This window comes from Cnephaeus nilssonii (assembly GCF_951640355.1).
Source record: "Cnephaeus nilssonii genome assembly, chromosome: 9".
Classification (NCBI taxonomy): domain Eukaryota; kingdom Metazoa; phylum Chordata; class Mammalia; order Chiroptera; family Vespertilionidae; genus Cnephaeus; species Cnephaeus nilssonii.
Window position 1 is genome coordinate 85,137,863 of NC_137080.1, and position 16,055 is coordinate 85,153,917.

Below are 16,055 nucleotides of genomic sequence, written 5' to 3' on the forward strand. Positions count from 1 at the left end.
ACCCAAGGAAATCTACAAATTCAATGCAATCCCTATTAAAATACCAAGAGCATATTTCACAGATCTAGAACAAATACTCCAAAAATTTATTTGGAACCAAAAAAGACCCCAAATAGCTGCAACAATCTAGAGAAAGAAGAATAAGTTAGAGGAATCACAATGCCAAATATCAAGTTATACTACAAAGCCACTATAATCAAAACAGCCTGGTACTGGCACAGGAACAGACATATAGCTCAATGAAACAGAACAGAGACCCCAGAAATCGACCCAAGCCATTACACTCAATATTTGACAAAGGAGGCAAGAACATACAATGGAGTCAAGACAGTCTCCTCAATAACTGGACAGATACATGCAAAAAAAAAAAAAAAAGAAAAGAAAAAGAAACTAGACCACCAACTTACACCATACACAAAAATAAACTCAAAATGGATAAAAGACTTAAATGTAAGTCAGGAAACCACTAAAATCCTAGAAGAAACTATAGGCAGCAAAATCTCAGATATGTCTTGGAGCAATATGTTTAGGATACATCTCCTAGGGCAGTGGTCAGCAAACTGTGGCTCGCGAGCCGCTGCGGTTTGCTGCTCTGTTGACTGAATTTGCCAACCACTGTCCTAGGGCAAAGGAAACTAAGAAAAAATAAACAAATGGGACTATCTTATATAATAAAAGGCTAATATACAAATCGACCTAACAGCAGAACGACCGGTTGCTATGACATGCACTGACCACCAGGGGGCAGATGCTCAATGCAGGAGCTGTCCCCTGGTGGTCAGTGTGCTCCCACAGGGGGAATGCCGCTCAGTCAGAAGCCAGGCTCATGGCTGGCTAGTGCAGCAGCAGTGGTGGGAGCCTCTCCCGCCTCTGCGGCAGTGCTAAGGATATCCGACTGATGGCTTAGGCCCGCTCCCAAGCGGGCCTAAGCCATCAGTCAGACATCCCCTGAGGGCTCCCGGACTGCGAGAGGGTGCAGTCCGGGCTGAAGGACACCCCCCCCCCAGTGCATGAATTTCATGCACTGGGCCTCTAGTCTATAATAATAAAAGGGTAATATGCTAATTAGACCAGAAGTCCTTCCTGATGAAGCCAGGGCCGGAGGGAAGCCAGCCCTGGTCCCGGATGCCTGTAGGCGGCCTGAGGAGGGAAGCAGCCTGGGTTCTGGGTTCCTGCGAACTGCTGGAGAAGGGAAGCAGCCCGGGTCCTGGGTGCTTGCCAGCAGCCGGAGGAGGGAAGCCTGGGTCTTGGGTACCAGAGGGAAGCCGATGCCGGCAGCCGGAGGAAGGAAGGCCTACTCTTGGACGAATTTTCGTGCATCGGGTCTCTAGTATAAAGATAAAAAGCTTCTGCCCTAGCTGGTTTGGCTCAGTGGATAGAGTGTTGGCCTGAGGACTGAAGTTCCAGGTTCTATTCTGGTCAAGGGCACATACCCAGGTTACGGCTTGATCCCCAGTGTAGGGCATGCAGGAGGCAGTCAATCAATGATTCTCTCTCATCATTGATGTTTCTATCTCTTTCACCCTCTCTCTTCCTCTCTGAAATCAATCAATAATACAATAAATAAATAACTTATACACAGTAAAAGAAACCATCAACAAAACGAAAAGGGAGTTCACGGTATGAGAACATATTTGGCAATGATATATCTGATAAAGGGTTAATATCCAAAATATATAAGGAACTCATAACTTAACAGAAGGAAGACAAACAATGCAATAAAAAAAAATGGGCAAAGGACCTAAATAGACACTTATCCAAAGTGGACATATAGATGGCCAAGAGGCATATGAAAAAATGCTCAAAGTCACTGATCATCTGATAGATCCAAATTAAAACGACAATGAAGGATCACCTCACACCTGCCAGAATGGCTACCATCAACAAATGACAAGTGCTGGCGAGGATGTGGAGAAAAGGGAACCCTAGTACACTGCTGGTGGGAATGCCAATGGTGCAGCCATTATGGAAAACAGTATGGAGTTTTCTCAAAAAATTAAATATGGAACTGCCATTTGACCCAGTGATCCCACTTCTAGAAATACATCCTAAGAATCCAGAAACACCAATCAAAAAGAATGTATGCACTTCTATGTTCATAGCAGCACAATTTACAATAGCTAAGATCTGGAAACAACCCAAGTGCCCATCAGCAGATGAGTGAATAAAAAGGCTGTGGTACATTTATACCATGAAATACTATGCAGAAGTAAAAAAGAAGAATCTCTTACCCTTTGAGACAGCGTGGAGGGACCTGGAGAGTATCATGCTAAGTGAAATAAATCAGTCAGAGAAAGACAAGTATCACATGATTGCACTCATATGTGGAATCTAAGTAACAAAGTAAACTGAGATTCATTCGGAGTGGATCCAGAGACATGGAAGCATGGAACAGAGTGTGGAATCTCAGCGGGAAGGCAGGGGAGGGTGGGTGGGTGGGAGGTAACCAACCAAAGACCTTGTATGCATATATGCATAACCCATGGACAGTGGGATGGTGAGGGCCTGGGGCAAGGGGGTAGGGGGTTGATTGCGGGGGGGGGGGGGAGGAGGGGACATATGTAATACTTACAACAATAAAGATTTTTTAAAAAATAAAGTAAGTTTACCCTCCAGAAAACACCCAGGCCCACAGAACACATCCGATCAGTGCCCTGTAATTATGGTGTCCAACTTCAGCTGGGCCCTCTTTCCTGTCCAGCAACCCTTTCTTTCCCCTAGCTAGCTCCTTCACTCATTTTCCACTGAATGCTATTCCATTATTTTCAAACCTGTAAGCCAGGCGAGAACTCTTTAACTTTCAAAGATACAACCTTACCTGCACTGGCTTTCATCCTTCCCTTCTCTAGTTACAATGGAAGAGGCATCCCCTTTTCCTACAAAGAATCCCACCAGTGCTCTCGAATTCATGTCCTTCTCCGTTGGCTATGAAGAAAACTCAAGCCTTTCCCGTTTCTTAAAAAAATAATTCCGGTGATCCCCACACATCCGTGTAGCTACCGTTGTTACCTTCATTTTCTGAAAGTTGTCTGTACTCATTACCACACCTCCCGCTCTCTCCCGGTCTATTGCAATGAGCTTCTGCACCTAGCACTCCATGAGACAAGCCTCACCAAGGTCAGCTACTGCCTCCTTATTGCTAAACCCGTCAGCAACGTCTCGATCCTGACCTCCACGTACTTCTCAGAGACACTTCACTCCGTGGACCTCTTTCCTCCTACCTGCAACATTCTCCTTCCTCAGCTTCCAAAGTGCTGCCCTGTTCGTTTTCCTCCTCCTTTCTGGAACCGCCTGAGTCTCACTGTGGACTCCTCTGTCTGTGTCCATCCCCGAAATGTCGAGGTGCTTTGGGTTCTTTCCCAGCGCTTTTCCTTCTCTGCTTCCACACTCTCCCTGATCGTTTCATTCACCTCCGCTGCTCTGATGACAACTTACATGCCGATGGATCCCATGTCAGCTCCTATCTTGGTTGGATGCTTTGGTATACAAAGCCTTTAACCATGAAACTTTGTCTTACAGGTACCTTGGACCTGACAAACACATCCTAAACTCCCAAGTTCCCTTCAGACCATACATACGCTCTATCTCAGTGAACCTGGTGTCCCCGCCAGGACCCTGTGTGCCATCCTTATTCCTCCACTACAGCCAAACAAGTGGAAGTTCTGTCTGACCCAGCTCAAATCCATTCACTCCTCACCACCCCTCCTGCCACTAGGCTAGACCAGGTCTTCATGACTTCATGCTGATTATGACACTGGCTCCTCCAGGTGGCAGACGGGTCCTGGATGACGGGCACCTCAGCGGAACACGCTCTCCTTCCCGCCTCTGTAGGACCATGGGCTCCGCTCCAGGCTTTGCACTTGCAGTTCCCACCGCCTGGACAGCCTTCACTCAGGCCCTCTCTGGCTGGATAAGTCTTCCTTCGCCCTTCGGAGGTCTCGGTCAAAAACCAGTCTCGAGGGAACCTTTCCCAAGCATCTCACTGCTAGAGGCTCCTTTCCAGGGCCTGCGCTCCGGACCACTTCCAGCAGAGGCTGCGATCCTGGCTGGCTGCGGGCTCTCTGTCTGCTTCCCGCCCTGCAGCAGGTCAGTGTCCCTGGGACTGGCCCAGAGCTGGCATGGCAGGCACTGACTGGCTGAGTCAATGAAGGACACATTTAGCACAGCAAGCAATTAGGCACCTCATGGGCAGGACAAACAAAAAGTACGGAGAAGAAATCAAGGGAAGATGGGAAAAGGCTGTATTCTCCCAGGGGCTTTGGGTGGGGCCCTGAAGGAGGGGAAGCACTTAGACCTGATGGGAAAGGACCTTCCATGAATACCCACCAGCAAAGGCCAGAGGCTCACAATGAGGCATAATGGGGTCAGCCTGCCTAACCTGGAGGGTTTCCTACTGCAGAACCTTACCCGCCAGGTGGGCAGAGGTTTGTGCTCTCTCCTGTGGCAACAGGAAGCTCCCAGATGATTTGGTTCAGGTCACCAAACCAATGTTTTAGGAAGATTAATGTGGTGGAAATCCGGCCTTCCGACGAGAGCGCAGGCAGATTAATCACCCGGACAATTGTCACAGCTGTCTGACTGGGTTATGAATGGGCCTTGGAATGCGTGGAGCCCAGGAGCTCTCTCCCGGTGGCACTTGAGAATCACTTGGGAGCTTTTGAAAAATGCTGACGCCTAGAGCCCTTTCTCCAGACCGTTTAAATCAGAATTTATGGCGGTGAGGCTCAGGAAACCATATATTTAAAAAGCTCCCTGGGTGATTCTGTTGCACAGCTAGGGTTCCTCATTTTCAAGGACAGAAATCTAGGGCTCAGAGAATTAAGTAAGAACTTAGACCACAAACCAGTCAGTGGCAAAGCAGGACCTTCAAGTGAGTGCTGACTCCTAATCCAATTCTTGTTTCTTCCAATATATTGCAGTCCCTTCTCTCTTTTTTTTTTAATTTTTAAAATTATTATTATTATTATTTTTAGGGAGAGGGAGAGAGAGAAAAACATTGATGCGAGAGCTGAACATCGATCGGCTGCCTCCCATACATCCCCTATCGGGGATCAGGCCTGCAACCCGGGCATGTGCCCTGACTGGGAATCAAACCAGCAACCTTTCGGTGCACAGGACAATGCCCAATGCACTGAGCCACACCGGCCAGGGCTATTAAAGTCTAGCTCAGCGTTTGAATGTAGAAAAGAAGATAAATGGAAAGCAGTACAGTATAGAGCATCCATTTTCAACTGGTATGCCTCTGCCACACTAAACATCTATTTAGTAAGGGGCACTGACCTCTTTCCCCTTAGATTGTCAAATAAAAAAATGACAACAGCTAACACAACAATGTGGGGCACAGCTACAGTGTTTGGACAGGTTCAAGCCTTGGACTGACGAGAGGGCACAGTCCTCTCATGGCCACGGGCAAGTCCCAACTTGGAGGGCAGGGCTCTCCCAGCACAATTAGAGCCAACAGCTGTAGTTGTGAGTGTGAACCTATGGTCCGAACACGTGGCCCCACATGCCTGAGTGATATAGGCTGCAAGTAAACAAAGCTTGATCAGGTGCATGTAGTTGAGTGGGACTGAAACCCACCAGAATGCTGTAAACATCTTGACCACGCCCTCACTGTGCCTCGTGGCATCGGCTATAAAATAAAGACACAGCTTGTAGTCCGTGGCGCTGCTGGGTCCCCATCAGGGAAGCAGCGTCCCACCGAGTCCCAGCTTTCCTTCTCTTGTCTGTCTTTCCTAATCCTTTCATCGCCCCCACTCGGCTGAGCTGGCGCGGCACATAAGGCGCCCTGGGGCTGAGTATGCCATGGCCGTGCCGGCTCCCCACGCAACAATAGCCGTCAAATAAAATTAAAAAATGACAACAGCTAACACAACAATAGCCATCTGTGTGAATGAATCAAAATTATACCTATTTTTTGTCAAAACAGCAAAAAATATATCTTTTGGAGTGCTGCAGAATTGTAGTAGTTAGTTTATGTGTGCATGAGCTGAAAAAGGTTGAAAATCGCTGGTATAGACAGCTAGCATGTAAAGTCTGCCTTTACCAGCATGCTCTGAACCTCCATCTCCTTGACTGTGAAATGGAAACAGCATTGCTACTTGTAACCCCAAGGTAAGGATTAGAAATATGTGTAGCCCTGACACTACCTGTTGTTAATAACATGCGATTAACCAAAGAATTTATATGCATATATGCATAACCCATGGACACAGACAATAGTGCAGTGAAGGCCTGGGGGTGGGGTAGAAAGGCGGGGTGGAGAGGGTCATTGAGGGGAAAAAGGGGACATCTGTAATACTTTCAACAATGAAGATAAATTTAAAAAAGTAAAAGCAATTGTTACAAACCAAAAATAAAGAGATAAAACCTATGTTCACACACAAAATAATATGATCATGACTTTCATTATTATTGGAAAGGATGGATATGAGACAGTCAAAGAAAAACTTGTAGGGTTTGGAAACTTATTAAAGATTGAGACGGGCCCTGACCAGTTTGGCTCAGTGGATAGAGCGTCAGCCTGCGGACTGAAGGGTCCCAGGTTCGATTCCGGTCAAGGGCATGTACCTTGGTTGTGGGCACATCCCCAGTGGGGAGTGTGCAGGAGGCAGCTGATCGATGTTTCTCTCTCATCGATGTTTCTAACTCTCTATCCCTCTCTCTCTTCCTCTCTGTAAAAAATCAATAAAAAAAAAAAAAAGATTGAGACGGGGAGGGGAAGCAGACACCTAGATTTCGAAGTCTGGGTGTCTGAAGACTGGTCCCACAGCAGGCCGGGGCGGGCGGAGCCGGGGGAGGGAGGGAGTTAGAGAGGGGCAGGCGGGCTGCAGACTTCAGTTGTGATCACTCCCAGCAATTAGTACCCAAAGCTCGGCAGGTACTATTCACAAGGAATTTAAAAGCTACTAAATCTTTTTGTGATCCAAGGAGATTTGGACTTAAAATAATTCGTTTACTTTGTAAATCTCCTCCTTTAATCACTGACTTTCCCATATTAATCCATTTACAAGAAAGTTTAAATCCTGGAAATTACTCTCTGCATTAAGAGATTTAAGTTCGAAGGGCTCCCTGGAGAAATGCTGAGGCAAAGCAATCACAAGACAGGCCTACATCTTGCGTCACCAAGTGCTCACAGGAGATGGGAACATGTGAAAAGTACAGCAGCTGGCTTATGCAGGCCCCACTGATCACATCTGGCACAACTTAAACATCAAAAAGGATAGTGAAAGCAATAGAGCACAACACATTAAGTACAAAAGAACACAGGATCTTTTTTAGAGATATACCATAAGTATTACAGACAAACTTACAGGTCTGGGTTAGGTTCAACACAACATTGGGCATGGGAACGTGCTGGGGTATGTATGGACAACACAAGAGTAGTTGGTAGCACTGAAGCTGACAGCGTGGGGCTCATCACACTATTTTGTCTACTTTTATTCATGTTTAAAATTCCCCATAATAGAAAGTTTTTAAATGATGGCGAAAAAATCCCCTGTGTTACTAAAAACAAAAACAAAAACAAAAAAAACTGGAGGGAAAGGAAAAGTTCTGTTTTATGGAAAAATACCTCATCCAGTAACTATAGCGAGGATACCATGATTAGAAAACCATTCTGCAACCACTAATGTAATGTTTGGGTGAGGATCATCAAAGGCGTCTCACATCACTGGGTGAGAGGCTGGGAACAGGACAGGCAGGTGGTCCTTTCCTCACAAAGGAAACAAGGTACATCGCGTACCTTGAGGAGAAACCTGGTGGAGGCCAACTGACCAAGTGATCACACTCAGAATCACTGATAATGGGACAAACCACATTGTGTCATGCCAAAACCATTTAGCCTGAATCTAGTCCCAAGGAAACAATCAGATAACTCTATACCGTGGGCCAATCTACTCCACCATTGACCTGGGCTGCTGTAGGCTAAAGAGACATGACAATAAATGAAATCAGTGCTCTCTGACTGGTTTCTAGAGGGAAGCATTATTATAAAGAATATTATTGGCCCACATGGGAGAAATCTGGTACTTTTATTAGAGTAATGTTACATTTCTTGGGTGTGATAGTGATATCATGGGTGTGTTGAAGAAGGTCCTTGTTCTTAGGGGATACCTGCTGAAGTATTTAGGGCTAAGAGTTCATGGGTGAGAGGCTGATTTACTTTCATATTTGCAATTACTTTCAAATGATTCAGAGAAACAAGTATATGTGCGTGTGTGTCCGGGTGTACAGTGACACAGACACCCACAGATCAAGCAAATGGTGCAAAACCTGAACACCTGATGGATGCAGGTGAGTGGATGGGTTCACTGTATTCTTCCAGCTTTTCTGGGTCTGGAAGTTTTCATGATGCAAAAGATGGGGTGAAGACTTAAGTTTACAAGAAGCTGGTTACATTGGTTGCCTGCAAGCGACTGGGTGGCTGGAGGTCAGGAGAAGGAGGCAAAATTTTCACTGTAGTGTACACCTTTCTGTGCTTTTTGAATTTTGAATCCAAGTTGGTCTGAAGGTTGTGGGTTATTGTTAAGCTGAATTTTGAATCCAACAAAGGATTCTGTTAAGTTTGTATTTAAAAAACTTACTCCTCTGTAATATGAACCCTTTATAGTATCAAAGCTTGCTGAATTAAATTTTCCCTAATAGACAAACACTAAGGTCCCTGATTATGGTATTTTTTTCATTATATGCTCTATAAAGAAAGTAATACTGAAATTATAAAGTAGAAGAGTTGCTGTTAGTGTCGCTGGCTATCCTGGAGTTAGAATGCCAGTGGACACCTCAACGGTCCTTCATGCCGCACCCAAGGCTGCGACCTTACTCCAACACACCTGCTGCTCCAGCCGCTCCGCAAAGCCCACAGCACGAGCACACCTGACATCATGCAACTGACCCAGTGCCCAACACTTTCTTGGCATGAAAATCACAGGTCACTTTGGAGCTGCCCATGTAGGCTTCTTGTTACCGTTGGATAATTGCAACTTTGGGGAGGCAGAGATATTTCTTCCCCACTGAAGCGTTGTTTGTTTAGAGGAAGGAAAAGAAATGACTATGCTATTATAGTAACAAACCTAAAGCGGATCAATGCACACTGATATAAAATTATCCTCAAGTGGTGCTTGTATGTGCTTGTGTTCTCTGGGAAAATACAGAGAGCTTAGTAACAGTGTTGGCCCCTGGGAGGGAAACTTGGGGAAGGAAGACGGACTTTTCACTTTACACTATTTTGGAACGGTTTTTAATTTTTACCAATTGCATGCTTTACTTATTTTTTTTTAATGCACAAAAATGGTTTGATAAATGCTGTCCAGGTATCACTTGCTCTATGAGGGGTGAGTTTTTAAAACTAGAAAAAAAGAATAATCTATAATTCCACCACCCAGAGAATTGCTAATGTTTTAGTACATTTCCTTCTCATCAAGTTTCTGGGTGTTTTGTAAGCAAAAGGGTTTTCTGTTTTTTAATTTGCCACATTGTCTCTCCCCATCATTTTTCTAAAAGTGAAAACAAATTTTTTATTAAAAATTTTACATTTTAACATGTACTTTATTTTATACTTAAATGTGCACTTAAAATTATTTTGTAAGCCTTTCCCCAAATCTTTATTTTTTGAAAACATTTTAAATGGCTACATAGTTCTTCATCATACCCAATCATTCTCCTATTATTAGACATTTGGGTTTTTAGAAAATATTTTTTTGCCAAGTATCTATAGTATGCTCTATTTCGAGTAAGAAAGGAGAGGAACCAAGAAAATATATATGTATCTGCTTAGTTGTACAAAAATAGCATAGGATAAATAAACTAGAAACTAGCCCAGCTGGTGTGGCTCAGTGGTTGTTGATCTGTGAATTAGGAGGTCGGGTTCAATTCCCAGTCAGGGCACATGCCCAGGTTGTGGGCTTGATCTCCAGTGCAGGGGGGCGGGGGGGGAGGGGTGTGTGTGAGAGGCAGCCAATCAATGATTTTCTCTCATCATTGATGCTTCCATCTCTCTCTCCCTCTCCCTTCCTCTCTGAAATCAATAAAAATATATTTAAAAAAGAAAAAAGAAATTGGCTCCTTTAAGAAATGGTTGATTCCAGGGTAGAGGCAGGCACAGTAAAAGATGAACAAGGAACATTTTGTTCTGCCAGAAATTAAAGAACGTGCTCAAAACATGATGGAAACATGTCACAAAGACCAGCAGCCAATTTGGAGGGGTGCCCACTGGCTATCAAATTAAACTGAGCATCAAGCCCTGGCCAGTGTGGCTCAGTTGGTTGGGCGTCGTCTGGTGCACAGAAGGATTGCGGGGTCCATTCCTGGTCAGGACACATGCCCAGGTTGTGGGCCCAATCCCCGGTAGAGGAGGCAGCCAATTGATCGATATTTTGCTCTCACATCCATATTTCTCTCTCTCTCTCCCTCCTTCTTCTTCCTCTCTCTCTCTAAAAATCAATAAAATATTTTAAAAATAATAAATAAAATAAACTGTGCATTAAAATAAATGACTAACAATTTATAACCCATTGAATAAAATAAGAATCTATGAGTCCATACTGATATAAACAAACATATAAGTAAAAGGGGGAGAAGGAAAAGCTTTTTCTTAGATTACAATGCCCACAATTAATGCAGAACAAATGATGGAATCAGAAAATCTGTATTTGGTGACCATCATAATAATAGCTGATTCAGTAATAACAGATTCAATGAGGAATTATCAATGGGAACTTAAACAAGTGTATGCAAATTTGATGAGCAACTGGATATCCAGTTTCATAGTATTTCTCAGAAGAGACTTATTAAGATGCATCAGACACCATCTTAAGCAAGTGTTCAAAGGTAACATCACTGGTAACAGGACAAGTCCATGCTGTGAGGACACATACTTTCTGTGGCAATCCTACCAAAACTGTATGACCGACATCTAATCACGAGGAAATATCAGAGAAACCCAAATTCAGGGGCATTCCATAAAATAATTAGTTGGTACTCTTCAAAAATATAAAGGGCAGGAAAGCCAAAGAAAGATAGAGAAACTATTCCAGACAAAGATATGACAAGAAAACTAGATAGTAATCCTGGATTGGATCCTGGACCATAAAAACAACACAAAATAATTTTTTCTTTTTTGCTAAAAGAGATATTACTGTGAAAATTGACTAAATCTGAATAAGGTCTGTAGATCAGATAATAATATTGCACAAAGCTGATTTCTTTTTTTCTTCCTCAAAGCTGATTTCTTGATTTTGATAACTATAGTAAGGTTATGTAGGGAAATATCTCGGTTTTTATAAAATAAACACTGAAGTCCAAAGTATTTAGGGGTCAAGGACATCATGCCTGCAATTAACCCTAAAAGATTGTGGTAAAGGGTTTGTAAAAATTCTTTATACTATTCTTGCAACTTTTCTATAAGTCTGACATTATTTTAAAACACATACACACAACACACGTACGCACACACACACACATACATCCCTTTGATACCAAAAGTAATACACTAAACATCCTTGATCATAAATAATCTTTACTTCCTTAGGATTCTGAGTGGAATTACTAAATCAAAGGCATACAGTTTAAGCAATATCGATGTGTGTGGTACAGAGAAGTTTTTGCATACCTCTAACTGTGGAGGAGCAAGGCAGTGGAAACGGAGGACTGAGAGGGTAGACTGTGGGGTGAAAGCAGGTGTGTAACTGGAACTAAGGAATGCGCTCAGAATGAGTGGGAACCAAAAGTTAGGGTGGCAGATGGGGGTAAGGGATCAAAGCTGATGGCATGAGACTCTTCAGAAACATAACCCTCGAAGGAAGGAAGGAAGGAAGGAAGGAAGGAAGGAAGGAAGGAAGGAAGGAAGGAAGGAAGGAAGGAAGGAAGGAAGGAAGGAAGGAAGGAAAGAAGGAAGTTAATCCTCATGTGGTTTAGCTGATGGCCCACTGTAATTTACCTACACAATGGCGTGGTAAGAGCAGACTCCGGTATTGGTCAAATGACAGTGTCCTGCATCCCTCCCTCTATATGTATCCCCCCAGTGCAAGCCAGTTATTCACCACTGAGTCACACTGGGTCCCTGAGCCTTTCTGGTTGGCACCCAAGAGCCAACCACAACTTCTCCACCAAGCGCATAGTCTAATGGCTTGCTATATGACAGGGGTTCTCAACCTTTCTAATGTCGCGACCCTTTAATTCAATTCCTCATGTTGTGGTGACCCCCAACCATAAAATTATTTTCGTTGCTACTTCATAAGTGTAATTTTGCTACTGTTATGAATCGTAATGTAAATATCTGTGTTTTCTGATGGTCTTAGGCTCTACAGCAGCGGTTCTCAACCTGTGGGTTATGACCCACAGGTTGAGAACCGCTGCTGTAGCGCCTAAGTTACTTCATAACTGTAATTTTGCTACTGTTAATGAATCGTAATGTAAATATCTGTGTTTTCCAATGGTCTTAGGCGACCCAGCTAGCAGTTCTCAATCTGTGGGTCGCAACCCACAGGTTGAGAACCGCTGCTGTAGAGCCTAAGACCATCGGAAAACACAGATATTTACATTACGATTCATAACAGTAGCAAAATTACAGTTATGAAGTAGCAACGAAAATAATTTTATGGTTGGGGGTCACCAAAACATGAGGAACTGTATTAAAGGGTCGCGGCATTAGAAAGGTTGAGAACCACTGCTATATGATGTGTTAATAAATAATCTAAAATAAGAATTCATTTTAAATGCCCATAATACATTCAACCAAGTACATATAGTAAGTCCTCACTTAAAGTTGTCAATAGGTTCTGTGACTTTAAGTGAAACGACATATAATGAAACCAGTTTTTCCACAGGCTAATTGATGTAAACAATAGTTAAGTTCCTACAGCATCTCATCGTTGTAACAAAACAATGTTGAACAAAACGATGTTATTCAAGGACCTGCTGTATATCAATTTTCTTCTTATTGAATAATTGCTATTTGCCAGGGACTAAGTGCTTCATGTGGGTTCTATCATTTAATCCTCCAAATAACTCCATGGGGTGGTAGTAGCATTATGTCCATTTCACTGATGAGGAAATTAAGTCTATAGAAGTAAGTTAAGGTAAGACTTGCTCCATGTCAAAAAGCTCAAATTCAAATCCATGAACCTGACTCTAGAGCAGTGGTTCTCAACCTTTCTAATAAGAACCACTGCTCTAGAGTCTTCACTCGAAACCACAATGCTATGCTGGATAAAAAATTTTCATTGAGGAGAAAAAAGACAATAAATCATAAATCAGGAAATTAGGATGAACATTATATTCTATTAAAATACAAACTCCACTTTTCCCTTTTGTAATCATCCAAGCACTCATTTGATAAAGGGAACATACCTGACAGAAGAATTGTTGCTGGGTTCCTGCTCCAGGGGCGTTACTGAAGGTGCTGGTAGGTTTGGAAGAAGAAACTGGAAGACGATGAGACACACTGACCGGTACTGGAGTCCTGTTTGGCTGGGTCAGCTGATCTCCTGTAAAGTTTGAGCCTGATGCACCCGACTGAACCGCAGACCCAAGACTAGGATGGACAGTGCTGGATGAGCTAACAGGGAACCGACTAGGTCCTGACATGCTTGTCACGGAGGGCATGGTGGTGAAGCCAGGTCTTCCCTGGGAGACGCTGCTCTGCCCAGGCGACAGGTGTAAGACTGTTGGTGATGCCTGTTGCAAGGGCATCTGTCCACCAACAATCTGAGGGGAGGCATGATTGACTATCACTGGACTTCCAGAGGCAGCAAACGTCTGCCCAGACACCAGCTGGACGGTGTTCTGGTTGTTCAGCATCTGTCCGGAATACGGTTGGTTGGTCCTGAGCATGTTGGAAGAGTTTCTGTTCAACATTACATGCTCTGAGGCCGCTTGGCCAGAAATGAGCTGAGAAGATTGAGTCTGAACAAGTTGCCCATTTATGGTCTGGACGTGATGTACCGAGTTGGAACTGACGGAAAGGCTTGTAGGTACGAGGAACTGACTTTGGGGGGTGTGAGACTGGCCCATGGGAGAGTGAATGACGATACTCCCCGCAGCGCTGCTCACTGGCTGTGAGGTGACTGGTTTTCTTGTGTTCTGTTGGTTTACGATGTTCACAGACATGTGCGGACCAACTACTGAACCCTGGGGTGAGCTTGCAGAGGCAAAAGAGATCCCTTGCTGCACGTGATGCTGCTGTATTCCCAAATTGTTCACATTGTACGTATTTTGCTGGCCCATCTGGATAGGCTTTGGCTGGATGTTTATTGGAACTTTATTTGAATTTGGTGCAAGACCCCTTTGTATGATGATGTTATGCACAGGTAAAGATGTTTGAAAATTTGTGCTGTTAAACGGAACGGTAACAGGCTGTGCTACTGGACTGGAACTCGAGTTCCCAAACAAGGAGTTGCCATTAGGAGTCTGTCTATGTACCAGAAGTCCTCCACTCACATTGGATGGGGCTTGCTGCCCGCTGCCCTTTAATATGATTTGAGATCCATCTAGGTTATTAATAGTCATCATGGAAGGTTGATTACCAAATGACCCAATTAACTGTATCTGACCAGAACCACTCAGCTGACTGCTATTAGACAAATGCTGGCTGGGCACGCTGATCCCCACGTGTTGCATAAAGCCATGTTGCACACCCACTGTATTGCTTGCAAACGATGCTCCAACAGGCACGTGAGTCACCCCTATAGGCTGCAGCGTCTGACCTGAGTAATTAGAAACATTAGAAGCCTGAGTAAAGGATGCTGATGAAGAAGGATGAAGCTGAGCTTGTGCAAACTGTTGGCTTGAACCTATACTGGCATCCAAATATGCCTCTTCTGCCAACGTCTGCTCAGTGATATTGGCCTCCTGCAAGGATTTCTGAAGGATGTCGAAAGGTTGGTCCTCAGTGAGATCAGGAAGAGGAGAAGACTCAAGTTCATCTTCAAGAAACTGAAGGCTACTGGAAAGTGGCAGTCCATCACTGGGCCCTTCTCCAAGCTGGTTGCTCACAGCTTTGAGGGATGACTTAGGATCAGCATTCTAAAAATAAAAAAGAAAGCAATATGTTACATGGCATATCCAACCTTTGAAAGAGATTCTTATAAAAAAAATTAATCTCACTTCTGAATACAAATAAACATGGCAGTTTGAACCAAACTGCTCACCTTATTCTCATACTGCATTTCCTTTCTCATGATGTTGAACATTACTTTTGCAATTATATACATTAATTGCTCTGGTAAATCAGTTTATAGAAAACAGATAAATAACAGAAACATACTGACAACTATCTGGAGTTTAGCTTCATTAAAAAAAAATTTAGAGAATGAGAGAGAAAAAAACACATGATGATTTGTTGTTCCACCCATCCATGCATTCATTGCTTGATTCTTGTATGTGCCCTGACCAGGGATTGAACCCACAACCTTGGTGTATTGGGATGAGACTCTAATCAATTGAGCTACCTGGCCAGGGCTAGCTTCATTTTTTTGAGATACTGGCACAGACTTTAATTTTCAGAATTGCTTCCAGTCCAAGGCTTAAGCGCAACTCAGGCTGGGGTGGGTGTGTATCGAGGAGATGGCCATGTCTAGTCCTTTGTACAATGGGAGTCTAAGTGAGTTTTGGGAGTTCAAAGTGCTGTTCTATGAGAGACCCAGAAGGCATCAGATTCAGCCCTATCTTTCAAGGCTTCTCAAAACTCCTCCAGTTCTAACCTCCCCACCCAGGCAAGACCAGTCCAGGAAAAACTAGCTTCCTACATAAAATGAATAAATGGTCATTTGATTTCCTAGAAGTAATCAGCTTATTAGAATGCTTTAGAAACTGCTTCAGCATCCTAATCAAAAGCAAGTCTATCAACATTTATTTATCAAACACCCTCTTATGTGTTTGTTTCTGTCCTTAAGGAATATTCCAACTAGAGACAACAATATAGGCATACGAAGGGAACTGAACACAGTCACTCATAAATAAGATGCATTCTCACGGTCCAGCAGTTCTTCCTGGGACATGTCAAGCTTGTAAAAGATACGGACTCCATCCCTCATCTGGGAGCCTGTGGAGGCCTGCTG

At 43.7% G+C, this 16,055-nt stretch overlaps 1 protein-coding gene across 3 annotated transcripts in view; it reads right to left on the minus strand.

The window, feature by feature from the left end:
• Positions 1–16,055, minus strand: part of BICRAL (BICRA like chromatin remodeling complex associated protein) — an 82,224-nt gene that overhangs the window by 21,896 nt on the left and 44,273 nt on the right. For all 3 annotated transcript variants that reach the window (XM_079780865.1, XM_079780867.1, XM_079780866.1), the window contains one exon: positions 13,348–15,021. In XM_079780865.1, the coding sequence (XP_079636991.1) occupies positions 13,348–15,021 (1,674 nt within the window). The remainder of the gene's footprint in view (positions 1–13,347; positions 15,022–16,055) is intronic.